Source organism: Bubalus bubalis, chromosome 19, assembly GCF_019923935.1.
Source record: "Bubalus bubalis isolate 160015118507 breed Murrah chromosome 19, NDDB_SH_1, whole genome shotgun sequence".
NCBI lineage: Eukaryota > Metazoa > Chordata > Mammalia > Artiodactyla > Bovidae > Bubalus > Bubalus bubalis.
The window spans coordinates 63,880,525-63,906,879 of record NC_059175.1 but is presented as its reverse complement, the minus strand read 5'-3'; the positions used below and the strand labels follow the sequence as shown (position 1 = coordinate 63,906,879).

The following is a 26,355-nucleotide window of genomic DNA, read 5'->3' as shown; positions in this document are numbered from 1 at the left end:
AGTGAAAACTGGGAAAACAAGAAGTTTTGCAGAGTATTATGGAGGCAAATTTACTGAAACACAGAGAATTGAGTATCTGATAAACAGGATGACAACATGATTTATGATCTGAACTGGAGATCTTTTGAGAGAGAGAGAGGAGCAATGTTAATAATCATGCCAGGAGTGAGGAGTGACCCAGGACCGTCATCAGGAGACTGCTATGATTTCTGGACAATGAAGATCAAAGCATTGTCCTGAGTGGTTACATAAGTACTAACAAATTTCTAAATGGTATATGTGTTCTCTATAATGGGAGATATCTTCTTTGTGCAGATTTTTTTTTAAATGCAGGTCTCTATATGTCTTAGTGTATACAGTTGGTGCCTCTGGCCTCATAATATCTTGGTGGGGGGAGAAAGGGTGGGATTCAAGTATTCTCTCTGGAAACATGTAAACTGAAGTCCAAAATGTAACTGAGCAGGATCCTATGGGGCCTTCCAGAATAGGCCCTCTACTCACATGTCCTCTGCCTGCCTCTTGTCAGTAAAAAAAAAAAAAAAGCCAACAAATAACCTTAATCAGAGAAATGAGAAGATGCAGAAGCAAAGGAAAACAGTTAAGCAGACAAAATAACAGTTTAGCCATCAGGCAAAGTCAAAGACCTTTAGTTCCTCCTCCAGGGCTAGAGATAATATTCTCAGATATATCCTCTGAGCTGTCTTGCAGATACTGAAACCCCTGCCAAGTGGGAGAAGTTAACTGTATGCTACCCACAAGCACAAAGACCCCAGACCAGTTGGAACCAGAAGGTCAATGATGTTGACTCCAGCTTACCTCAACACCCACCAGTCAGCAGAACGTCCTTGAGCTGACCATATACATGGCAATCTTCTCCTTCTCTTTTTCCTATAAAATCTCCAAGCAAAACATGGGGAGTGGGGAGTTGGTTCTTTGGGACATGAGTCCACCTTCTCCCCAGGACTGCTTACTTCCTCAATAAAGCTATCTTCCCTTTCACTCAACACCTGTCACTCTCAGGATTGGATTCTTTAGGGGCAAGCAGCCAAACTTGAATTTGGTGACAAAATGCCTTATTGCCAAGTAGAGACCCTGCAACACTCGCCTGAAGGGATTCTATGATTGCCCAACTTTCAGGAACTCAGTGCTCAAGGATCAGGACAGAACACACCACTATTTTCAGAGAGTACCACAAGAATTGGTTCCTTCCTGTCACCTACCAGACTTCTGCATGCATAAAGGGCTGTGCTAAATAATCCTACAGGCATTTCTGCCTTGGGTTTAATAACTCCAGCTCATTCCACCTCCTTTCTCAAGTTTTCACCAATCCAGAAAACACTGGCCACCATGTCCACGGTCTCCATATTGACTACCATACAGGCTACCATGACAGCCTGTGCATAAAAATCTGGACATCTGGAGAGAGATGGGGGCAGCTCATGATGGTGGTGTTTCCCAAGAAGTCAATTAACCAAAGGGGAGGCTGGGAGCCTACAGAAGGAGGAGGATCTGTCTTCAATTACTAGCTCACACATGCATCAGCCATGTGGGCCTGGTTCAGGAGGCTGATTCCTCTGACCCAGATTGCTCATCTCTAAATGGAGACAGTGCCATCTCCCTTGTGGTGGGGGGGTGTTGTGCAGAGATTTCCAGAAGACACATAAATGGAGCCTTCCATCTACCTGGCAAGTTATAAATAGTCAGCGTCACCACTCCTTGTGCATGGAATCATAATTGGATGTACCAGAGACTCCAGCAGGTGCACAGACAGGCAGATGATATGCAGGGAGACCATTTATTTAAACTCTTTTCTGACTTTATAAAGATAATCAGAATTGATTTACAACACTATTTCTAAGATATATCCATTCGCCTCAAGGTAGACCATCTGCCCACAATGCCTTCTGATAGGCTTGATTAAGCCTGAAAACTAGAAAATGACATTTGGTCATGCTGTGTCTCATGTCACAGGACTTTGCTCCCAAGCTCTAAGTCCACATGCCATCACCCTAACAAGTTGAAACTTCTTGAGTCAGTGGTCAGGGTTTAGTCTTTCAGCTGCACTGCTGAACAGAGTCTACTGTTCACAAGGACACCCCTTTTAAGCATTTGCCCAGATGCTGTCTGATAAAATCACAAAACTAGGCTGCAGACTATACATCCATGTCTTTTGTTCTGGGTTTTACCAAGCTTATTTTCCTTGATAAACACTACAGATCTCCTATAACAAACAGACTCCATGTTCAGGCCCTACTTGTCTTTGCTTTGCTTGTTCTGTGAACTCTGGTTCCACTCATGAATTTTCTGCTTTAGCAAATCTCATCTGTACAGGGAGAGCCTAACTCAGAAGATTTACACCTTTGGGGACTGCACTCTATAGATTGTGCCAAAAGTGATCTCACTGTCCCCAGGATGGAACCCAACAGGGTCACCCTATCCCAGACACGTTTGCATCCCCAAGAAGTGGTGTCTGCTCCCGGGAAGAAGTGCCAAGCTCCACAAAGCACCTGTCTTCACGATAAGCAGAAACAATTCCTCCTTAGAGTTAAGCACAGAAGGGATTTTTCTCTCTCCAAGTAAATTATCTTTAATCACTAGGAAGTTAATCATTGTATTTTAAAGACCTCAAAGAGTCTATTTAATATGTGGGTAACATCAATAAAGTATTTCAAACCAGGAGAGCTTGCGATGGTTACAGAAAGAGTTTTCTAAACTAGAAACACAATAGCTCATAAAAACGATTCTATGGATTTCAAGTGTGTTTTCCTTCACAGTGAGGTCAAGGCTGGACTCTCAAAGAATGGGGGAGCTGCAGAAATCATGGGAGAACCCTGGAGAGAGACAGATGCCATCTCCAAGAAAGAAAAGAAGCAGGATGCTGTGTTCCCAGTGAGATTATGCCCTGGGAGATGTCCATGCTGAGTTCATAAAGCTCACTGATAGATTCTTTTTTCACATTCTCTCCGAGGTTTCAGTTCATGTGCAAGCAAGCAGTTCCCTCAGAACCCACAAACTCAATTTGTACAACATTAATTTGGATATGCTATTTTACCCCCTTTTCATGGGTTGACTATTTCCCCGATTTGATTACCAGTTTCTTAAAGGCAAGTTTTACAGCTTCTCTATTTTAAACACTGACTATGAAACATTTATTATCCTGCTTTACAGTAATCATTTAATAAGGGTTATTAATGACTAGTATTTCAATGCACTAAACACATAAATTTGCTTTAAGAGTGATTTTGGCACAGAGAGAAAAATCTGATTTTGAAACTTATACGACCAAACATATAACTCAATGCTTCAAATTCTGCCAGAACATTATCCAATCGATCATGCTGCCTTTGATAACTGATGAAATACATAATGGCTAAAAGTGGGAGTTGAAATAGGTGGTAAAGGAAGATTCTTTGAATGTCCGGACCTGCATCCATTTCAAATATACAAATCTCTATGTTTTAAATTCTGGGTTACAACTAACAATGACATGTTCCCTTTGTTAACAACAAAATTCATATTTCTGCTGCTTATGAAATGTGCTTATCTCCAACTCATTCAACAAATATGGATGGAGCCTCAACTGTATTTCAGGCGGTACATGAAATGCTGAGCGCACAAAAATTGATCCCATCTAAACGCTGCCCTCAAGGAATTCATACACTAATGGATGAGGAAAACAAAGATGTAAACTACTAATCTATTAACTCATTTATTAAAAAGTGATGTATTGGGTGCTTCCTATGAGCCCATTAACGCTGAAAGATCTGGGATACATCAGTGGCCAAAGGAAATAAGAATGGACACCGGAGAAGCTTCATTCGAGCGGAGGACAGGAGACAAGTACTAAAGGAGGATCAAAGTTGAACACAGCTGAGGGAATCAAGAGGGCTGGATGGAGGAGGTAAGGTGAAAGCATTAATCACTCAGTCTTGTCTGACACTTTATGACCCCTGGACTGTAGCCCACCAGGCTCTGTCCATGGGTTTCTCCAGGCAAGAATACTGGAGTGGGCAGCCATTCCCTTCTCCAGGGGATCTTCTTGACCCAAGGATCAAACCCAGGTCTCCTGCAGTACAGGCTGATTCTTTACTATCTGAGCCACCAGAGAAGCCCCAGATGAAGCAGGGGGGTCATGTCAAATAAGATGATCAGGGCCGAGGTCCCATTTAGAAGCCACATCAGAGCAAAGACTAGATAGAAATAAAGTCATTGCCCACATGGACTGTCTGGGGCAAAGAGTTCTCCAGATAGTACAGGGGTCAGCACCCTATAGACCGCAGCCTAGATCTACCCACTGGTTATAAATAAAGTTTTGTGAGCACACAGTATTCAGTTCATTTCAGTTGCTCAGTCGTGTCTGACTATTTGCGACCCCATGAACTGCAGCACGCCAGGCCTCCTTATCCATCACCAACTGCCGAAGCCTAACCAAACACATGTCCACTGAGTCGGTGATGCTATCCAACTATCTCATCCTCTGTCGTCCCCTTCTCCTCCTGCCCTCAATCTTTCCCAGAATCAGGATCTTTTCAAATGAGTCTCTTCGCATCAGGTGGCCAAAGTATTGTAGTTTCAGCTTCAACATCAGTCCTTACAGTGAACACTCCGGACTGATCTCCTTTAGGATGGACTGGTTGGATCTCCTTGCAGTCCAAGGGACTCTCAAGAGTCTTCTCCAACACCACAGTTCAAAAGCATCAATTCTTCAGTGCTCAGCTTTCTTTATAGTCCAATTCTCACATCCATACATGACCACTGGAAAAACCATAGCCTTGACTAGATGGACCTTTGTCAAAGTAATGTCTCTGCTTTTTAATATGCTGTCTAGGTTGGTCATACCTTTCCTTCCAAGGAGTAAACGTCTGTTAATTTCATGGATGCAGTCACACAGCATAGATGAACACAATGGCCATGTCTGCTTTCATGCTTCAATGGCAGCATTGAAAAGCTGCAACAAAGGCCATATGGATGCAAACGATAAAGTATTTCCTCTCTGGCCCTTCATAGATAATGCTGATCCCTGGCAGAGAGGAAGGGCCAGGGCCAGAGTGCAGCATATAAGAAGTTAAAGCAGAAGGAGCAAGGTGTGGGCAGGAGTGAGGACAGGCAGGCAGTGGAGGCCGGCCAATGGCATCTCCACTTTCTCTGCAGCTGAAACGGGGACTCAAGAGGGTCTTGAGCAGGAGAAGGACCACGAGCTCCAGTGTTGTGGGGTGAATACAACCCTGAACATCGACCATGGGGAAGGAATGAAAGGGACCCGCCAATTCTCAGGGAAACTACAACTGTGACTAGACTACAGAATAATAGGAATTAGGGAAAAGGCAAAACTCAGGGGAAGTCAGAACAGCGTAAACAGTGTGTGGGAAGGAGTCCATTGAGGAGGAGTTTCACGCTCCTCCTGAAAGGGCACCTAGAAGGCACATGGGCAGAGGAGAGGACTCAGGGCTGAAGAGCAGGAAAAGCCAGATAACACAGGGAGGAAAGACGAAACTCCAGGAAGGTGCCACAACCAGCTTTGCTCTCCTCTCCTCGTCAGCCCCTGCTGACAGCCGATGGCGCGGCCACCAAGCGGGTCTTGCAAAGGTGCAGGTGGGAGGCTACCCATTGGTGGACAGTCTTAGTGTTGGTGGTGTCAGAAGACATCGTGCCTGGAACTCTGGTATTAGACTCAGGGCACTTAGCTTGCTCAGTGCAGGTTGTTGAAACTATACCACGAAGGGATGCTGGGTCTCTGGGAGGGGCAGCAAGGAGATCCAACCAGTCCATCCTAAAGGAAATCAACCCTGAATATTCACTGGAAGGACTGATGCTGAAGCTCCAGTCCTTTGATACAAAGAGCCAACTCACTGGAAGAGACTCTGATGCTGGGAAAGACTGAAGGCAGGAGGAGAAGGGGACAAGAGAGGATAAGATGGTTGGATGCATCAGTGACTTAATGGACATGAGTGAGAGCAAGCTCCGGGAGATAGTGAAGGACCTGGAAGCCTGGCGAGCTGCAGTCCATGGGTTGCAAAGAGTCAGACATGACTGAGTGACTGAACAAGAACAATGGGGAAGATCAGAGGCTTCACAGGTCCTTCTTTAGGGCTCTCTGTAGGCTGGCAGGACATCACCCTGATCATCCTGATGCCACCCTTTGCCTAGAAGAGGGCCCCTGAAGCATAGGGGTCCCCAGAGACTGGGGTCACTGAAGGGTCATGACTTTTCATGTTCTATCTACATAGAACATATCCCACATCCTGAAGAGCATCCTTTGCACTTCTCTTGACCTGGAAGGTCAGAGTGCTCATTGTTGCCAGGGTTTCTCTACAGCCCATTAAGAGAGTAATTCAGAGAGAGAATATGCGAGATGAAATCCACATCAGAATGCTGCCTAGGAGAGAGGGACTCCTTCCCCAGAGACGTGGGCTGGAGGATAGATGCACAGCAGATAAAGCAGAGGCTTAAGTGGACAGACTCTCCGCACCAGTGCTCTGGAGCACGGAAGGAGGAGTGAAGTGCAGGCCAGCTTGGCCCTGGGCAAAGAGGACTGTCCGCTGAGCCCTCCTCGATGAATTCTGATGCCCATTGGGAACAAGAAGGCAACATTGTTTGCCAAGAGTGAGGAGGATACTGCTGAGATGGGGGCACTGAGTGCCCAGAGGATTTAGTGGCTGCACAGAAATAGAGTGTCACTGGAAAATGGAACACCAAAGTTTAAGATTTCAACATTTGAGTATTTCCTGTTTAGGGCACTGTTACGGGTCGCATTGTATCCCGCCCCCCTCGGCCCAAAGATATGCTGGTATCTATAAATGTGACCTTATTTGGAAATAAGGTCATGACTGATATAATTAGTACAGGTGAAGCCATACTGGAATGAGGTAGGCCCCTAATGCAACAGACTTCCCTGATAGCTCAGTTGGTAAAGAATCCACCTGCAATGCAGGAGACCCTGGTTCGATCCCTGGGTCAGGAAGATCCACTGGAGAAGGGAAAGGCTACCCACTCCAGTATTCTTGGGTTTCCCTTGTGGCTCAGCTGGTAAAGAATCTGCCTGCAATGCTGGAGACCCGGGTTTGATCCCTGGGTTGGGGAAGATCTCCTGGAGAAGGGAAAGGCTACCCACTCCAGGATTCTGGCCTGGAGAATTCCATGGACTGTATGGTCCACGGGGTTGCAAAGAGTCAGGCACGACTGAGCGGCTTTCACTTTCACATCCAATACGATTGGTGTTCTCATATGAAGAAATGAAGATGGCCAAATGAGGACACGGGGCCATGGGGAGAAGCCACATGAACAGAGGCAAAGACTGGAGTGATGCTGCCACAAGCCAAGGGAATCTGAGAACCAAAGAGGTGGGGAAGGGTCCTCCCCTGGAGTCTTCATAAAGAGCATGGGCTGCCAACAACTTGGTCTTGGACTTCTCACCCTCATAACTCTCTGAAGACACATTTCTGTTTTAAGCTATCCAGTCTGTGGTACTCTGTTCCAGCAATGCTAGGTAACAAATGAAACAAACACCACCACTGTCCAAACTGCCACTGACGGTGTGGCCTGAGGAGATGGAGTTGGTTGGTATCCGGCTGTTGACTGGCTGGAGGCCGAGAAGGAAGACACCTGGCACAGGACTGGCAAAGCAAATGAAAAATGTATGTGACCGCTGTGCTGGTCACCCTGTGCATGTCCCCTCTATGACTTAATTAATCCAGTCATGGAAAGATACAGGCAAATTACCCTACAGAGACTTTAATCACAACAGTGGATCTGAAATCAGAAATTCTGCTGACCATGGTTCAGAGGTACCAGCCTCCACACCTCCCCTGCTGATAAAATTTCCCTTTCTCAACAGAGAAATGTTAGCCAAAAAAAAAAAAAAAAAAGTGAAAATGTCCAAAACAAAGACGGGAGCTCTGCCTATCATAATATGTGAGCAGCTGCTAGCTGAGTGATGGCCTCCCAGGGACCTTGGGTCTTGTTGACCCCTGGGGGTACCACGGATTGGGCAGTGACAGGAATCTACCTGGGGGACTTGGATGTGGCTGCAGCAAGACAGGACAGCCAGGAGAGGCTAGCCCAGAGCGGAGCAGGGAAAGCTCAGAGACAGAGGGTCAGAGTCAGGAGAGACAGGAGACAGGAGGCCGGTGGGTGTCAGTAATCAGGAACCACAGCCCCAGGTGCACTCAGCCAATAAGTATTAACTCTCTGGCTCTAAAGTCAGATATTGTATCAGGCATTGGGGAGTTCACAGTCATTACATCTATTTATAATCAGCTATTTGCTACTAATATTTATTATCTCTGCTGCTGCTGCTGCTAAGTCACTTCAGTCATGTCCGACTCTGTGCGACCCCATAGACAGCAGCCCACCAGGCTCTCCCGTCTCTGGGATTCTCCAGGCAAGAACACTGGATTGGGTTTCCATTTCCTTCTCCAATGCATGAAAGTGAAAATTGAAAGTGAAGTTGCTCAGTTGTGTCTGACTCTTAGCGACCCCATGGGCTGCAGCCTACCAGGCTCCTCAGTCCATGGGATTTTCCAGGCAAGAGTACTGGAGTGGGGTGCCACTGCCTTCTCTACATGGTCTGATTTTATTATCAGAACTTCCAGCCCCAGTGACTAGTTATCTCCAGTTCGCAGATGAGGAAATCGAGAACTGAGACAATTCAGCTCCCTGAGGGGTGAGTACTGATTGAACGGCAGGACTTTCCACCTCCAAAGTCTCCATCGCTTACCTTTTAAAATGATCACTGAGCCCAAGAAAAGGTAATGACCTCTGCCCAAAGGACCTAGTTCAGATGTGCTTGTTACCCTGCTTTCTGTCCCCTGGGGTGACCTGGGGTGGAGGGCTGCCCTCTCCCAGCTCCTGGTGTCCAGGTTCGAGGATCTGCAAGTAATACACCTTGTAATTTTACTTTGAATGAGTTTGTGGAAACTGCATCTTCAATTAAAACCCTGGATTCTTACTTCCCCAGATGGGAGCCTGATGCTGAGGAAGCTGCCTGCCAACCCCACGTGGAAGGCTGCTCCTCTTCATTCAGCAGCTCATGGTCTGCATTTTCTTAAGGTACCAGCTCTGAGAGTTTCCAGTACATTCGCTCAGCTCTATCACAAATAAATCCAGCTCTTTAATGGTCATTTATTAACCTCTGTGCCTAATCCTCCATCAATTGAAAACTTAGAAGAACATAAGAGCATCATTTAATGAGTCCCTGCTGCTGCTAAGTCACTAATATCACACAACAGGGTTGCAAAGAGTTGGACACAACTGAAGCGGCTGAGCAGGCACACAAGCAATATCACGCAGGGAGTAGCAGTCTTCTTGGACACGCAGAACTAAGGGTGCTTTTAGTTTCATTGTGTTTCTTTGTTTTTGTCTCACTGACAAGGGAGGAGATCCGAGCATTTTTATTAAGAGATGGTGGTTATCACCAGAGCGTGAGAAATTTAAGGATATGGCAAAAAAGAAGGGATAATAGGTAAGGCAATAACTTCCAGTAAAGGAAGAAAATTACTCCAGCGCTTGGCAGAAAGAAAAGAGACAGGGCGTCGGGTCTAAGTGCAAACAGATGCCAAGTGTGGACTCCAGTTAGGTCAGTGAGAATAAATGTCCAGGCTCCGAGGGGCAACGGATGCAGAGCTAACTGGGGGTCAGAGACCAGAATCCATGCTGGATGGAGGAGCAATCAGAGCAGAAAACCAGGGCCAACCAGAGGTAGAAACGATATCTCAGAGTTCAGCAGAACAAAGTGCCCCAAGAGAACACAGAGAGGGAATGACCACTGCACACACAGCAACCTGGGACCTTCAGGGCTCTCTGCCCGGAAGTGGGGGCCTCCGGGTGGGGCAGGGCACCACGCTCTGAGGAAGGCAGGCTATTCAGTGCCATGGGGGCTATGATGACCCTGCGAGCCAAGTGGCGGCTTCACTATATTTATTTGGGCTGATTTGCAATGTCCATAGTTGGATAGCGTCATCTATGATTTAGGACATGCATGCCTACAGTGACTGTCCTTACTTAGGCCCTCACCTGACTTTCAGATGGAAGAGATTCCACCCAGAGGGTTAGCAGAATCGGAGTTCCTGATCCGCCTAGAGATACATACAAAGAAACCGTGCTTATAACTCATGCTATAATTTGAATGATTTTTCCAAGATATTCTTCAGGGTGTCACTTCTGGGAAAAGAAAGACACTGTGCTCCTAATTACTTTTTACTTTGCTTGCAGCAAAGTCTAAATGCAATATTTGTGGTTGAGGAACAACTCATTTTGATTTTTAACTGGAATTTTACTTGGACAGGAAAAATCAACAAACAAAAAGAAAGAACTTTAAGCTACACAGATGAATGTGTAGAGCAGAAAGAAGACCATCTGTAGAGTCAAAAGGTTCAGCTGAAACCAGTTCAACAGAAATAGTGCTAATACAGGAAAGCTGGTTACTGCTTCAGTTTGGGAAAACAATTCACGTTGCCCTTTGGAAGCACATGGAGCCATTCAATTTGCTGAAGAAACTGGGTGAGGATATGCTTTTGTCTAAAAAGGAGTATTTTAAGGGCAAATTGTGATGGCTGGTTTGACTGTATTATTTTACAAAACGCTCATGTTATATATGTACCTGTGCTATGCTTAGTCTCTCAATCATGTCCAACTCTTTGCAACCCTTTGGACTGTAAGCCGCCAGGCTCCTCTGTCCATGGGATTCTCCAGGCAAGAATATTGGAGTGGGTTGCCATTTACTTCTCCAGGGGATCGTCCTGACCCAGGGATTGAACCCCAGTCTCCTGCATTGCAGGCAGATTCTTTACCCACTGGACCACTGGGGAAGCCCCATACACCTAAATAGCATACATGATCATTCTAAACCAAAATTTCTCAATAACAGGCAATATTTTTCCTGAGGAATATTTGCAAGTTTCTGAACAAATGTTTTGTTGTCACGTTGCAGGGGGTGGGGCATGTTAATGAATCTAAGCGGTATAAGCCAGGGATGTAGCTGACCATCCTACAATAACCAGGATGACCCCCCCCACCTGCCCCAGCAAAGAATTATCTGGCCCTGAACACCAGTAGTGCTGAGGTCTAGAAACTTTGATCTACATCATGAGCTTTTATGGGTGGAAGTCAGCACAACATTGTAGAACGTGAAAGCTCAGAACAGTAAATGTTATAAGGACAATTATAAGAGCTCATCTTTATGCAAACCATCAAACAAAGGCTTGAGGGAATGGATTACATATGGTGCATATATCTATACACAACATCGTGTTTGCTAGTGTGTGTTTCACCATATTCACACATGAGTGCACGCATATTCACAGGGTTGGATTTCAGCTGGCACGTCTCAGTACATGGCCAACTTTAACTTCAATTTGGGAGGCTGGAATCACTTTCCCCTCGTTTAGTGAGCAAGTGACCAAGTTCTAGCCCAGGACTGAAGGAAATCTGGCAGTTTCTGATGTCTTTAAAAAAGGACACAAGGGATGTGGTTCTCCCCTGGATATCGTGATATCTGAGTGCATACTTGGAACTGTAGTTGTGAATTTGCACCTATAAGCAGAGCCAGCCTGTGGACCAACCTGACAGACTGTGGGTGGCAGAGACAGCGGTGACAGGACTTGGGGGCTTATTAATTCCTGAGCCACTGAAGTGAGCAACTCCAATGACACCTACCCTGACCTCCTGGCTTTAAGACTTGATACCTTTAAAAAAAATTTTGGTTAACTTACCTGTGGAATCTAAAAAAAAAAAAAAAAAAAAAAAATGATACAAATGAACTTATTCACAAAACAGAAACAGACTCACAGACTTCGAAAACAAATTTATGGTTACCAAAGGAGAAAGGTGGGAGGAGGGATAAATTAGGAGTTTGGGATTAACATACAGACACTACTATGTATAAAATCCCCTGAAAGAGGATATGGCCACTCATTTCAGAATCTGCCTACAGTGCAGGAGACCAGGGTTCAATCCTTGGGATGGGAAGATCCCCTGGAGAAGGAAATAGCTACCCACTCCAGGGTTCTTTCCTGGGAAATCCTATGAACAGAGAAGCCTGGAGGGCTACATACAGTCCATGGGGTAGCAAGGAGTCATACAGCAACTGAGCACACACACACACACACACACACACACATCTGTAAACTAGATACTCAACTAGGACCTACTGTATAGCACAGGGAACTCTAGTCAGTATCCTGTAATAAACTATATGGGAAAAGAGTCTGGAAAAAAAATGGATATATGTATATGTGTAACTGAATTACTTTGTTCTATACCTGAAGCTAACTCAACATTGTAAATCAACTACACTCCAATATAAAATAAACAATTTAATTAAAAACATTGTCAAGCTAATGGCAGCCCACTCCAGTACTCTTGCCTGGAGAATCCCAGGGACGAGGGAGCCTGGTGGGCTGCTCTCTCTGGGGTCGCACAGAGTCGGACACGACTGAAACAACTTAGCAGCAGTAGCAGCATAGCCAAACACATTCTTTTACATAGTCATCTGAAAATTTCATGCAATGCTAGAAACTTCACTTTTTAGGGATACAGTAAAGAAGTCAAGAAAGAATGCACATGAGTCTACAGACATAAGTGACATGACATCAGATTTCCTGAACTTCAAACAATAATAGGAGAAAGCAACTTAAGTTTGATGAATGCTTATATCAGCATTAGCTCTATGTTACCATGTCCTACAGTGTTGAGAGGATCATTTCTCTTCCTAATTGGAAATGAGCCCTCTGATGGCTTTCTACATCCAAGAACAAAACAAATTACATTTTGATTCCTTTAGAAAAGGAGGAAATCATTTTATTTTGAAAACTGTGACAGCTTGCTTCTGAGCACCAAGGAAGAGGGCATCAGAGATGAGCGAGATGGGAAGCCGGGTGGGAGGGTAAGACTCACCATTGAGCCACTTGGAGTTGTACTGTGCGGTGCGGAGCGGGGGCAAGATGCCCAGGCTTCGGTAAATGGCGGGATCGCGTCCCGGGAAATCCATGGCCGTGGCAGCATAGAGCTCCCCACCGGCCGTGAGCAGGGCTGTGGAGTTGTGCTGGGGGCTGTAGGGGCAGCGTGCCATGCCACTGATCTGGTCATGGATCTCCGTGAGGTTACTCAACTAGGAGTGAGGACAAGAGAGAAAAGTCAGTGATTCCCCTCCATGAAAACCCTTTAACACTGTTAATGGATCAGATCTGCCCAACTTGCAAATGAAGCATACTCTAAACTCTCTGGGGCTCATAGCATGGGCCAGACATCCACATATTTGATGAGAAGAATATGCTGTGGGGACTGTCAGAGAATCTGGCAATCAATCTCTCATCATCCCGTGAGAATGAACCCCAGGCTGTTGGATACTCACCAAAGACAGAGTAAGACTATCATTTATGACTTCTATTTATAACACACAAGGCAATGCAAATTTGCCCACTTACATTACAAAACTCAACTTCACTGTTTATAGAAGTACAAACTGCAAGAGAAGTTAGGTACAGGTTTATCAACAAAAGTGGATCAAAGTTGTAAGACTAGCCCAAAATGTGTTCATGGGTAAGGATGGGTGGACATTTAGTAACCATGGAGCTCAAATTTCCAAGGCTTTAGATCTTAGTGTTCCGAGAGGCAACTTAGTGATCTGCAGTCCACCCTAGGACTCCTGCATTTGAGAAGCTGAACTATCACCGAATGAGAAAAGTCCTCTGGGTGGCTGGAGGAGGGGATCTCCACTCTATTCTTCTGTACTCTCACCTGAGAGCTAAGAGAGCAGAGGGGTCAGGCAGCGGCTCAGATACCCTGCCTGCTTTTTACTCGTGTGTGCTTAGTTGCTCAGTCATATTCAACTCTTTGTGACCCCATGGACTGTAGCCCGCCAGGCTCCTCTGTGCATGGGATTCTCCAAGCAAGAATACTGGAGTGGGTTGCCATTTCCTTCTCCAGCGGATTTTCCTAACCCAGGGATTGAACCCTGGTCTCCCCCACTGCAGGCAGATTCGTTACCATCTGAGCTACGAGGGAAGCCCTTATCAAGCGTGTAGACCCAGGTAAGCTACTTAAAGTCTTTAAGCCTTAGAGTCTTCTTTTACAAAACAATGACCCAAAGGATAACCACCAGGCCAGGTGGATGTGAGGGTGAAGTGACTGGGTTGTTGTAAGGTGTGTAGGACAGGCCACAATACCTAGGGCTGTATCTGTGAGCATCACTTCTTATCATCATCATCCTCCTGTCTTTATTTCCAATAACTGAATGTTAACTTGAAAATAATGAATAGTAAAAGAGGAAGATTAATTCAGCCTTTGAGAGAAATTGTGTAACCAGGAAATTAATATAATGATATTTCTTCATCATTTCTTGTTCCCTGAGGAAGAGCAAATGAATATCCCAAATTAGGAAGATTACACATGTGCTCTGAAAACTCTGCAATTCTATAGGAATGAGACCTGGATACAGAAGAGTCCCCTGTTCATAATGATGGGTTAAAAGAAAGAGAAAGAGGGTGGGTAATAACTTTATTTTTCCTAGGGTTCCATTTCTTTGTTAGGTTGCTTTAATTTTTCAACACGCTTCTTATCCAATTTCTAAATTGCATTTTCTTTGTTTGGATTGTGATTTTAGGTCATTTTTAATACTTAACACTATCTCTGCAATGAAGCAGGATAAGAAAAAATATGTTTAGGATTATCTTTAAGGTCACTGTTGAGAAAAAAGCTGGTGGAAATAGCTTGAAAGAATATTTAAATTTAATTAAACAAGCTTATTACATAACATATAATAAAAAAAAATACATCAAGTCTTTATTCAGTTTGACAAAACATGCTTTGAATTAAAATGCAACTCCTTGGAGAATAGCAATACATTTTAAAAGTGGTGTTTTAATAGTCTGTTTGGGTTTTCCTGGCATTAAAATCTATCAAAACTCCACATGAAGCCATACCGTGCGGTTGGTGCAGACAGGCGTGAAAGCGTTGGTCCCACACGTGAATAACCGGTCACCACCCACCAACAGTACCCGAATGTAGTTCTGACATTCCTCCTGAAAAACAAAAACAAACAACAAAAAAACACAAGAAAAGGGATTAAGAGGCTTGAACTCAAGAGGAAGGTGAATACGAAGATGTCTCGTCTGTTCAATAAATTAAAAGTTAATTGACCACTACAAACCCAACACACAACCTCCTCTCAGATACTGACCAAAAAATAACAAAAATCTTAAACAGTTTACCTTCGTCTGCACACTTGCTCAATAGAGGATATTTGTGAAGATTAATACATGTTCAGTTAAAATCTCAAAGCACATGTCTTCTTTTGATGAATGTGGTTTCATTTTGTGTTGTATCTGATAACAGTGCAAACTCTAAATCGCCTTTGACGTATGGTAGGAAAATAAATAAAGGAAACTATTAGAGCGGCTCATGAAACAGCACTTTAGGAAACTTGCCCAGGAGCTTCAAAAAGCATGGTGAATGCTCTCCAAAGACGAGGGTCACAAGTGAAGCTCTGATTACAACCGAAGCAAGTTTTAGATGAAGTTCTTAAACTGCTTTGTGTACAGCAAGAATCTGTAGACATTTTTGATTTTTTTCGTGAAAAAGTAAAATACAACTATAAGAAGTAAACAATGAGGGATGAAAGCCCATGCTAAGGGAGTGAATATTTTTTATGGTGGCAAAACATACATATATATCTGGGGCATGGTCAAAGTAGTACAGGAACATTCAGCTACAAAGCTATTCATTCAGCCAGCAAGAATTTACTGATTAGATACTCAATGGTAGAGACTGTGGAAGAAGTCACAATCTAGGCCCTTGTGTGTGGAATTTGCTCAGTCGTGTCCAACTCTTTGTGGCCCCAGGTACTGTAGTCCACCAGGCCCCTTGGTCTATGGAATTCCCCAGGCAAGAATACTGGAGTGGGTTGCTATTCCCTTCTCCAGGGGATCTTCCATACCCAGGGATCGAACCCAGGTCTCCTGCATCGCAGGCAGACTCTTTACCATCTGAGCCACCAGGGAAGCCTGCACGGAGGCCCTTGGCACAAAATTAAAATACATGGAGGTGTCCACACGCTCTATTAAGGAAGCACAGGAGAACAGCATATTGCTAATTCTAAAGGCCAGGGGAGGGGAAGGGAGGAGGTACAGGAAGGCTTCCTGGACGAGGTGACACCTAAGGTCAGTGTCAAAGGAAGAGTAGGATTTGGTGCCACTTGGCACTTGCAGGATTTTTTCGAGAGAAGGAGGGAAAAGACATTTTCAAAATGAAGAATGGACTGTGCTGGAGAAAGCATGGTGCTTTCACTGGGAACAGAGGAGGCACTGCACGAGCTGGGATGCCAGGCAGGGACCAGGTGTGTCTGGCCAGTGAGTGTGAGCATACTTTTTATGCTTGGAACGTGAAGGGGCCAGTTTATATTTTCACTGCATGTGGTTTTGACTTGATCTGATGTTTGTTACTGAAGGACCAATCAGGAAGCCATGTGGATGCAAGTGAAGGTGGGAGACTGTAGACAAGTAAGGAAACTACATCCATAATTCGTCCCTCCTCATTCTGTGCCTGGACCACAGTGTGAGGTGTGACAGGGCAAAGCCAGGTTCCAGCAAATGAACAGGACGTGGGGACTGACCGGACACCTGGACCTAGAAGACGCTGCATACTGACACACTGGTTTGACTCACACGCTTCCCCAGTCAGGAGGATCTGGATTAAATGGCGCAGAGATGCTCTCTTCAATGAAACAGAACCTCAGTCTCCAAGAAACATTGATTTGCTATAACTCAGCCTGCAGCATGGCCTAGCTGTGGATGTAAGATGAACTAAAACACATGAATTTGCTTTCTAAGCATAAAGTGAAATATCAAAGGTAGATAATTTACCTAACATTACTGAAAGTGAAAGTGAAGTGGCTCAGTCGTGTTCGACTCTTTTGGACCCCATGGCCTGTAGCCTACCAGGCTTCTCCTTCCATGGGATTTTCCAGGCACGAGTACTGGAGTGGGTTGCCATTTCCTTCTCCAGGGTGATTGTGGATTTTGAGATGAGATCAACCTGGATTAAGATGGGCCCTTGTGCTCAGCTGCTCAGTTGTGGCAACTCTTTGTGACCCCATGGATGGTAGCCTGCCAGGCTCCTCTGTCCATAGACTTTTCTAGGCAACAATACTGGAGTGGGTTGCCATTTCCTACTCCAACCTAATATTACTACTAACAATAATAGTAACCAATGAGCATTGGCTGCTAATCTGAAGTACACTGAGGAAAAAAAAGAGAGAATAAAAGATGGACATTAACTATTAGAAGAATTCAGAAATGAGTGTAAACAGAAGACAAAAGGTGGTGCTCTGTGACAGCCTTAGGGATAGGATGGGGAGGGAGGTGGGGGGGGTTCAGGAGGGAGGGGACACATGTATGCCTGTGGCTGATTCATACTGATGCATGGCAGAAATCATCACAATATTGTAAAGCAATTATCCTCCAATTAAAATAAATAAATACATTAAAAATAAACTGCATAACAAAGGATGAGATGGTTGGATGGCATCACCGACTCAATGGACACGAGTTTGAGCAAACTCCAGGAGTCGGTGATGGACAGGGAGGCCTGGCGTGCTGCGGTCCATGGGGTCACAAAGAGTCAGACATGACTGAGCGACTGAACTGAACTAAGAAAGGTGCACCAGATGGGGAGGCTTGTTCTGTTCTGCTCTGCTTTGTTTTTATAGCTGGGGAAAGGGAAGAAGAGTTCTAAAGAGAAAGAACAAAACCAGACTTCAAAAAGGCACATCGGTCTCCTTTCCCAGGCCCTGGGAGCTCTGGCTCCCAGAACACAGAGGAGGGTGCGCAGCCGTGGAAAGCAGAGGGGCACAGAGATAGGATCACAGCAGTGGTGGGAACACTAGCCCTAACCGCATAAATGAGAGGGCTCCAGAGAGACATCTCAGGGAACACAGGGCTCAGAGCGCTCTGGATGGCCGGAGTGGACAGAACAGACACAGCGGTGATGCTTTAATAACGAATGAGAGAAAATTACAAATGGTGCAGAGACTTTTAGGGGTGGGAGTTTATTTGTTTCTGCTGCTGCTTTTAGACCTCTTTTAAGAACTTGGTCAAAATGTAAGAGAAACATTTTGTTGGTTTTCCTAAGCAGGAGACTGACGCAGGTAGAAATACACTAGAGACAGTCACGTCACAGTGAACTTGGGGGTAAGGGTAAATTATTGGAAGAGAATCATTCCCGTTGAAAGAGGTGGTCTCATGGCTGAGTCCTACAGACACGCTGAAAAAAAAAGCAAGGGTCTCTCCTTGATTATGGGAAGAGAAACAATCAAGATACCACATGTGGTATTTATCTTCATCTCCCCAAAGAAAAAGTGTAAAGAAGGCTGCAGGTCAATAACCATCTTGAAGGCCCATCACAGACTTGATGGAGAACCAGAAAGATGGCTGGGGATGTGATAATTCAGATGCTGACACATTTCAGAGCAGAGGGACAAGTCGTCCAACCAGTTACCCACAAAAAAAAAAAATCTTGGAAAAATATATGAGAGAAGATACCAAATTATCTCAATTAGTAAATAGTATGTTCTGGTAGTCAGGCCCCTTGAGAATACCCGCTCATCCCGGAAGGCCATGCTGTCTGGGAAGGACTATGTGTGCCCATGTGTCCTCAGTCAGTTCCTCCATTTCTTTGTTTTTGTTTTTACATTCTGTTTTGCTTGGATTTTCCCCAGTTTCTAATTAAAAAAAAAAAAAGTTGTTTTCAATGTATTTATAAACCAAAACTTGGTGTGTGTGACCTGCACAGGTTGTTAGCATCCTATCTGAAAGAATCTTCCATGCTTGGAACAATTAAGAATAAAGAGTACAGAATAAAGGCAGTACTGTAAAGTACCGCCTTCACTGATTAACTCACAGGTTTCTAAATATTGGCACTTTGGATGAAAGTGTTGTTTACCCCCTACATCACCAGGTTCCCAGGCAGGATGGTGGTTCCTTTTTCTTCTCTGGAGTTAACCTGTTTAGGAGCAGAATCTGACAACCGGGAAGCAGAACTATAGGATCCAGCAGGAGAACAATGCACAGAACACTGGATTCTAATCCAAACTCTCCCACTGACCAGCAGAATCATTCTAGGAACTTGGTGTTAAAAATACTGAGATGAGATCACAAACAAGAAGCTTTCGAAAATTATAAAGTATAATACGTGCATAAAGGGACTCTTTTATTCCCTTTATAATAGGCTGTGTTTCCTTTGTAAAGCTGTTAAAGGTCACGGTGGGAAGGATTTTGGTTTAGACATAATGACCCCAAGCAGACAAAGAGCTCTTGTTGGATCACAAGTGAATTGACTATTTACGTTTAAAATAATATTTGTGTCAAACACATTTAAATAGTTCTAGAAGCCAGGTTCTATAATGGGGTTTCAAAAATAACGAACAACAGCCGATTTTATTAGAAAACTGTTTTGAACCCACAAACAACACACGAGTTCGCCCTCCCTTTCTCGCAGATGGAATGTTTAAGATCCTTTCAGGCCAAGTCACCCCCTTTCTCCCAAGGGAGCTGGAAAAGTTTAAGTGGAACCGATTCAAAGCTCACGAAGAACTGGCAGTCTCCACCCACCCTTCTCGGCTAAACAGGCCCGAATCAAAGATCCGGAGATGTTTTCTTGACCCCGAGTCCCTAAATGGCCACTTTAAAAGGTTGTACATGAAATGATGCTCAGGCTGGTCCCAACTGCACCGGGAATCTTGAGGAAATGTGTCCTCTCTCTTCCCACCCCTGCAGTCCGGGGAGGAATGTTCTATCCAGGGAACAGAGTGGGCATGGATGGTACGACCCCCACAGCCACAGCCCCCTCACCCATACTCCACATTCCTGTTGCTACAGTAAAATGCATTATGTGGAGACGCACAGACCACTTTCTTTTTTTTCCCCTTAGGGAAGGAAAAAATGAGTTCACTCAAAATGGCTGGCATTTTTCTCATTTTTGAGATGTCACATTTTGCCTTATTCTTTTTTATTTCAGGGAGAGGGGAAACTGTCAATCTGCGTGTAAAATTTTCATATTACTATAGCACCGACAAAAAGATAATTGAATTCCTATTTCTAAGCCCCGGGCGACTAAGAAAATCCGAATTCCACTCCACTCCCCCAAAGAGATGTTATATTTTAGTCAAAGGAACTCGATGGAAGCGTTTTCTGATCTGGGCTCTGGAAGCGTGAGCACAGGGAAACTAGGGGTGTGTGACCTTAGAATTCAGAGACTAGCCCTGGGGAGTGGGTTATTTCCTCCCCTTCTGGGTTCCAAGAGCAGGGCTCAGGTCTTTAAGAAAGCACCTGGGAGGCTAAATAAGAGAAAGGAACTAATGGGAATAAAAGGAAGAGCCTGGGAGGTCCCTCTGCTCTCCCTGCCCTTGGACCAGCCCAGCAGCATGGTCTAGGTTCTCCCCTTCCTAATTCTATCATTTTGTGCCAGGGAACTTCACCACACACAGTTCTGCTACAAAACCGAATTCTATTACAACCAAGCTCAGGTTGCTCAAAACTCGTCTGTGAGTTTATCAGCATACTTCATGCAGCCTAAAAGAACATGTAGTTTCTCTTTCCCACAGGGTTGGCACTTTGAAACTCATCTTCATCTGTCTTATAGTAATCTTAAAAAAAAAAAAAAAAACCTCCATCCACAAATGCAGTTTGAATCAGTTTCTAATTACTGAGCTTTGCCATTGTTCTTAGCCTATTAAAACCAGAAACATGTGGAACGTAAAGGTATGATTTCCTTTGAAAACGTTTGTTTTGCTCGTTTTCTTTCTGTGTATCAGCAAGCCTCAATTACGTATAATAATGATTCACTCCTTCTGTGAATCAAAAGTATACTCCTGATGAGCATGAAAGACGGTCTTTTCGGTGTGTTCTCTGGCTTTTACTTGCTTAATTTCTAAGCACCAAACAACCAAAGATCACAGCTTAAGGCAAAATATGGGCCAATTTTGATTCAGTAGAAGCGACTTTGCACCCCGAAGAGTAATAATATACTAGTATAAGGTTACCACAAGATTGTTTTAAAATTAAAGACTCATTGACTATTAGCAGGAGGAATCTTGGCTAGATTAAGTAATCGAATGTTCTCCTGTAACACATAGGAGACTGAAGTCCACAGAGATGAAGAGGATTAACTGTGATTTTTTTAAAGTCCATGAAATGAACACATAAGTAAGATTGATATGAAATATGAAAGGACTCTTAGGGAGAGTAAAATCTAACACAGACAATGTAAAAGTTGTCAATATATTTCCCATCTTGGGGAATTACCCCCAGAATTTTCAACTGAGTCATAGTCTGGCAATGTCTGGAGACATTTTTGGTTATTTTTGGTTGTCCTGATGGGTGAGAGGAATTACCAGCAACCAGCACATAGAGGCCAGGACCCTATTAAACATGCACCAATAACAGGACAGACTCCACAGCGGGGAGTGATCCAGCCCCAACATCAGGAATGCTGAGAGCAGAGCCCAGATGAAGGGTCCTGCGTTTGTTCACTCCATAGTGGAGTGAAGTTGAATAGCCACCACAGGCTGGGATCAACATGAATCCACTGGCCCAGCTCCGAGTTGAGGAGTTGGGGGGCTGGATAATTAACATGCAGACTGGCCAGGAAATACAAACAGCTACTGAGAAGCGATGCAGTGGTGTATGCTGGAGATGGAGGGTATTGTGGGACAGGTGAGGCAAGAATGCCCACCGACAGGGGACGCACAAGTCCAGGGAGATGGGTGAGGGAGGGAGGGTGGAATGATAGCAAGGAGGTGGGGAAGGGTTAGGATGGAGCCCTAGAGGCGGAGGAGAGCACAGCCACCCCCAGACCCAGGGCTACCAACTACACATATTCTCAGACAAGCCTTAGGACAGGCAGGTGTCAACAGGATTTTTGGCTAGGTTTCCCAAAACTGACTAGTGCTGCTCATGGGTGTATCATAGCCCCAGCAAGCAGGAAGAGGAGGAGAAAGATCCAAAGTCCTAGAGGAAGATGAAGACAAGACAATAAAGAGGGAAAAGAGGACAAGTGAAAGGTTTTTCCAGTGGTCACGTACGGATATGAGAGCTGGACCACAAAGAAAGCTGAGCGCCGAAGAATTGATACTTTTGAACTGTGGTGTTGGAGAAAACTCTTGAGAGTCCCTTGGACTGCAAGGAGATCCAACCAGTCCATCCTAAAGGAGATCAGTCCTGAGTGTTCATTGGAAGGACTGATGTTGAAGCTGAAGCTCCAATACTTTGGCCACCCAATGTGAAGAGCTGACTCATTTAAAAAGACCCTGATGCTGGGAAAGGTTGAAGGCGGGAGAAGGGGATGACAGAGGATGAGACAGTTGGATGGCATCACCGACTCAATGGACATGAGTATGGGTAAGCTTTGGGAGTTGGTGATGGACAGGGAGGCCTGGCGTGCTGCAGTCCATGGGGTCGCAAAGAGTTGGACACGACTGAGAGACGGAACTGAACTCAAGAGGGAGAAAAAAGCCCAAGGACCCTGGGGTCACCAGTGTCACCAGACAAGGGACAGCGTTGGCCGGAGCACCATGGCCAGAGCAGTCAGTGTTTCCCATCAGTGGATCTTACTAGAAGAAAGAAAGTGTTTCCAGGCCTCACACCCAAGCTGATCTGATTCCACCCTTTTCACTGCTCAGTACAGAGGGTCTTCCTTGAAGAATTTCTTGTGTGCCAAGGAATAAGGAGCAAAAGTGCAGGAATCCACCCATCAAACATGTAAGTGTTAGAGGGTGGAGAGGAAAAGCATATAGGAAGCCCCTTTTCAAAATCTTTATACATAATGTATACAAATTCCACTGTATTTATTATAGAGGTAAATAAATTTACTATGTTCTGATTCATTTATTTTGGGGGGAATTTTAAGAGACGCTATTCTGATTCTTTGGAACTTGGTGCTACCTTTAAATCATCTGTGTCTCTGATGACTTATCTCAGAGGAATTTTTGAGGTTAAATAACTTTCAGTAAATAGCCTTCAGCAACTTTTGCTTTTTTATTAACGTCTCCAAGTGTTTCTCTAGCTAAGATGGCATTTTCTTCCTACTCTTCCTTCTTTCTAGCTCTTTCCTCAGTTTTGGGAAACTGAATGACTAAGTGTGCTGAGACCTGCCTCCGTGTATGTCTCTCAGAACTGCTGATTTAAAAGACAAAGAAACAGAGGATGAAACTGGATAAAATAAAGTACGGAACAGTCTTGGACAAACACAGATGGTGTGAGGATACTTCACCAGCGCCCTCTCTCCATTTGCTGTATATCCCCCAAGCTCTTGGCCTTGGGACCGCACTTTGCACAGAAAGCCCTCTCTGCCGCTGTGTGTCTGCTTCTTCTGTAACCCCAAGTGTGATTCACATCGGAAAGGCCCACATTCCAATAAAGTAAGATGATCACTAACAGAATGATCCCTGGTGGTTCAAATGGTAAGGAGTCTGCCTGCAATGCTGGAGAGCCGGGTTCGATCCCAGGGTCAGGAAGATCCCCTGGAGAGGGGAATGGCAACCCACTCCACTACTCTTGCCTGGGAAATCCCACAGACAGAGGAACCTGGCAGGCTACAGTCCATGGGGTTGCAAAGAGTTGGACATGACTGAGCGACTTCACTTTCTTTTAACAGAATGAAACATCATGAGCTTATGGACCAGCTGCAGAAGAATTCCTTCAGGATGATCCAGTGTGATTTTCTTGAAATATAAAATTCCTTGAAAAAAGGACTCAGACCTCTTACTGAGCCGACCAGTTGTGTGAAGGTAGATTGAAGAATTAATGTTTTTGAACTGTGGTGCTGGAGAAGACTCTTGAGAGTCCCTTGGACAGCAAGGAGATCAAACCAGTCAATCCTCAAGGAAATCAACCCTGAATATTCATTGGAAGGTCTGATGCTGAAGCTGAAACTCCAATACTTTGGCTACCTAAGGCAAAGAGCCAACTCTTTAGAAAAGACCCTGATGCTGGGCAAGATTGGAGGCAGGAGGAGAAGGGAACGACAGAGGATGAGATGGTTGGATGGCATCACCGACTCAATGGACATGAATTCAGGCAAACTCCGGGAGACAGTGAAGGACAGGGAAGCCTGGTGTGCTGCAGTCTGTGGGGTCATGACAGAGTGACTGAACAGCAAGACCTGTGATGTGCACAGGAATTCGAGAAATATATCTCCAACCTTAGCGATTATCTTTCCTTGGGAACTTAAGGATGTAGATATTCATTCGGAGACAGACAGAGAGAGAGAGAGCTCATTTTAAAGATGTGTGTGTTAGTCACTCAGTCATGTCTGAGTCTTTGTGACCCCTTGGACTATACCCCACCAGGCTCCTCTGTGCCTGGGATTCTCCAGGCAAGAATGCTGGAGTGGGTTGCCATTCCCGAGAAGGGGATCCTCCCAACCCAAGGATCAAACCAATGTCTCTTACATTGCAGGCAGATGCTTTACTATCTGAGCTACTAGGGAAGGCTCTATATTTTAAAATATGTTAAACATATTTTAAAGATATGTTAAGATGCATTATTAAAACATCTCAAATCACTTTTGATCTAATAATCAAATTTATTATATAATCACTTCCTGGAGTGAGCTGCAAGATATGATTGCTGTGCTGTGCTCATTTGCTCAGTTGTGTCCAACTCTTTGTGACTCCAAGGACCATAGCCTCCCAGACTCCACTGTCTGTGGAATTTTCCAGGCAAGAATAATGGAATGGGTTGCCATTTGCTCCTCCAGGGAACCTTTCCAACCCAGAGATCAAACCTGTATCTCTTGTATTGCAGGCAGATTCTTTGAACCACTGAGCCATCCAGGAAGCCCATAAAGAATGATTAGGGGGAATTAAAATAGTATTTTCAAAATTCAGGTCCATATTTTTCTAAATAACATCATAATCAATTAATCTCATGTCTCATTCTAATGACTGGGAGGGGAAATTAGATCTGCTATGTTCTGAATCCTAACAAATGATTATTGTTCATCTTACTTTTGAACGGTAGAACCTTGAGAATTTCCTGTGTGTATATTTTGAATCTTGCTTCATTTTCCAGTTTCCAAGGCATCATAATCAGGAATAACCTTCATATTGAAATGTTCTATACACCCGCCTCCAAGTCAGTGATGACACACCCATAACAGCATCCTCCTTACCTGGGACTTGCCTTTGCTGTAACAGGCCTTCTTGGTTGCTTCATCACACTCCCATTCCACAGCCTGTAGGAAACACCAACGTGACAGCAACTATTAGGACTTTGACTGAATAAAAGGAAAATAAATAATAAGGCATCGGTACCCAGAAGAGGTAACACGGAGAGGCCGTGGCACCTAACATTTTCATACTAACAGAGTGTACACAAAATGCATGTCTTCCGGTCATGTGGGCTTATACTGAGCTTTCAAAGGGAAGCATTTTAAAGGACTCAGTATTTTCATTCATGCAGCAATAATGTGATATTTCAGATGTCACCATAAGACAGGCACATGCTATGAGTTGGTGACTCTGACGCACTGATGACAGAAACAGCCACTTCAGTGCATCACAGAATAGATTCGGAAGATGCTGAAAGCAGAAGCCTTGAAACAAACCGATCTAAATCCTCATTTAGACGTGTACCTCTTATTTGAATAGTCTGTCATTTATCAATATTCATAGATAATGAAGTGAGGTTGACTGCGTGTATCCCTACTCCCCAAACACACATATAGATGATGAATAGTCAATAAAATAAGCAGCTCAGGCAAAGCCCAGCTACTACTTCCTCCCAAAGCCACTAATTTCCATACTCTCATTAGCTCCCACTAAATACTGAGAGCTACAGCTTCTAAATTTCTTCCCTCACTTTCTAGATCTAACTCACGCTGATCAATTTGACGTGCATCCTCTGACATCTGATGCTAACTCACAAGTGGACCTGTGATTAGTCAACATAATGTACACTTACTTCACAGGAAAAATGATGCCTGCAAGCTTTAACGGCTGGTATGTTGAGATTGGGAATCATATTCTGAACAGATTTAAGCATCTGTGGTATTTATATTTTCTACTGTGTTATGGAATGTGCACTTTCATAGGGCCAAAATGTTTCCTTTATTCTGTCTGTCTGTCTTCACAATTTTATCCTATTTTCCTAAACCAGATGAATCATTACCAGAAAAAAAAAATTGAAGTGAGCGACAGTTTGTTTTTAGTTTGGATTACTGCTACATAATAAACTAAGTGAAAAAATACTAATGTTAAATATTATGCAAGAGAATAAAGCCTTCACTCTTCTAAAAAGAATGTTTTTTTTTTCCTAACTCTTCTAAACTGAGGAAAATAACAAAAGTCATATCAACACCATTATC

The 26,355-nt window shown here is 44.3% G+C and overlaps 1 protein-coding gene across 2 annotated transcripts in view; it reads right to left on the bottom strand.

Annotated features, from left to right (window-relative positions):
- Positions 1-26,355, bottom strand: part of SEMA5A (semaphorin 5A) — a 565,459-nt gene that overhangs the window by 180,504 nt on the left and 358,600 nt on the right. For both annotated transcript variants that reach the window (XM_025270715.3, XM_044932529.2), the window contains exons 6-8: positions 25,162-25,224; positions 14,919-15,017; positions 12,892-13,105 (exon numbers count right to left, since the gene is read on the bottom strand). In XM_025270715.3, coding sequence (XP_025126500.2) covers positions 12,892-13,105; positions 14,919-15,017; positions 25,162-25,224 — 376 coding nt within the window. The remainder of the gene's footprint in view (positions 1-12,891; positions 13,106-14,918; positions 15,018-25,161; positions 25,225-26,355) is intronic.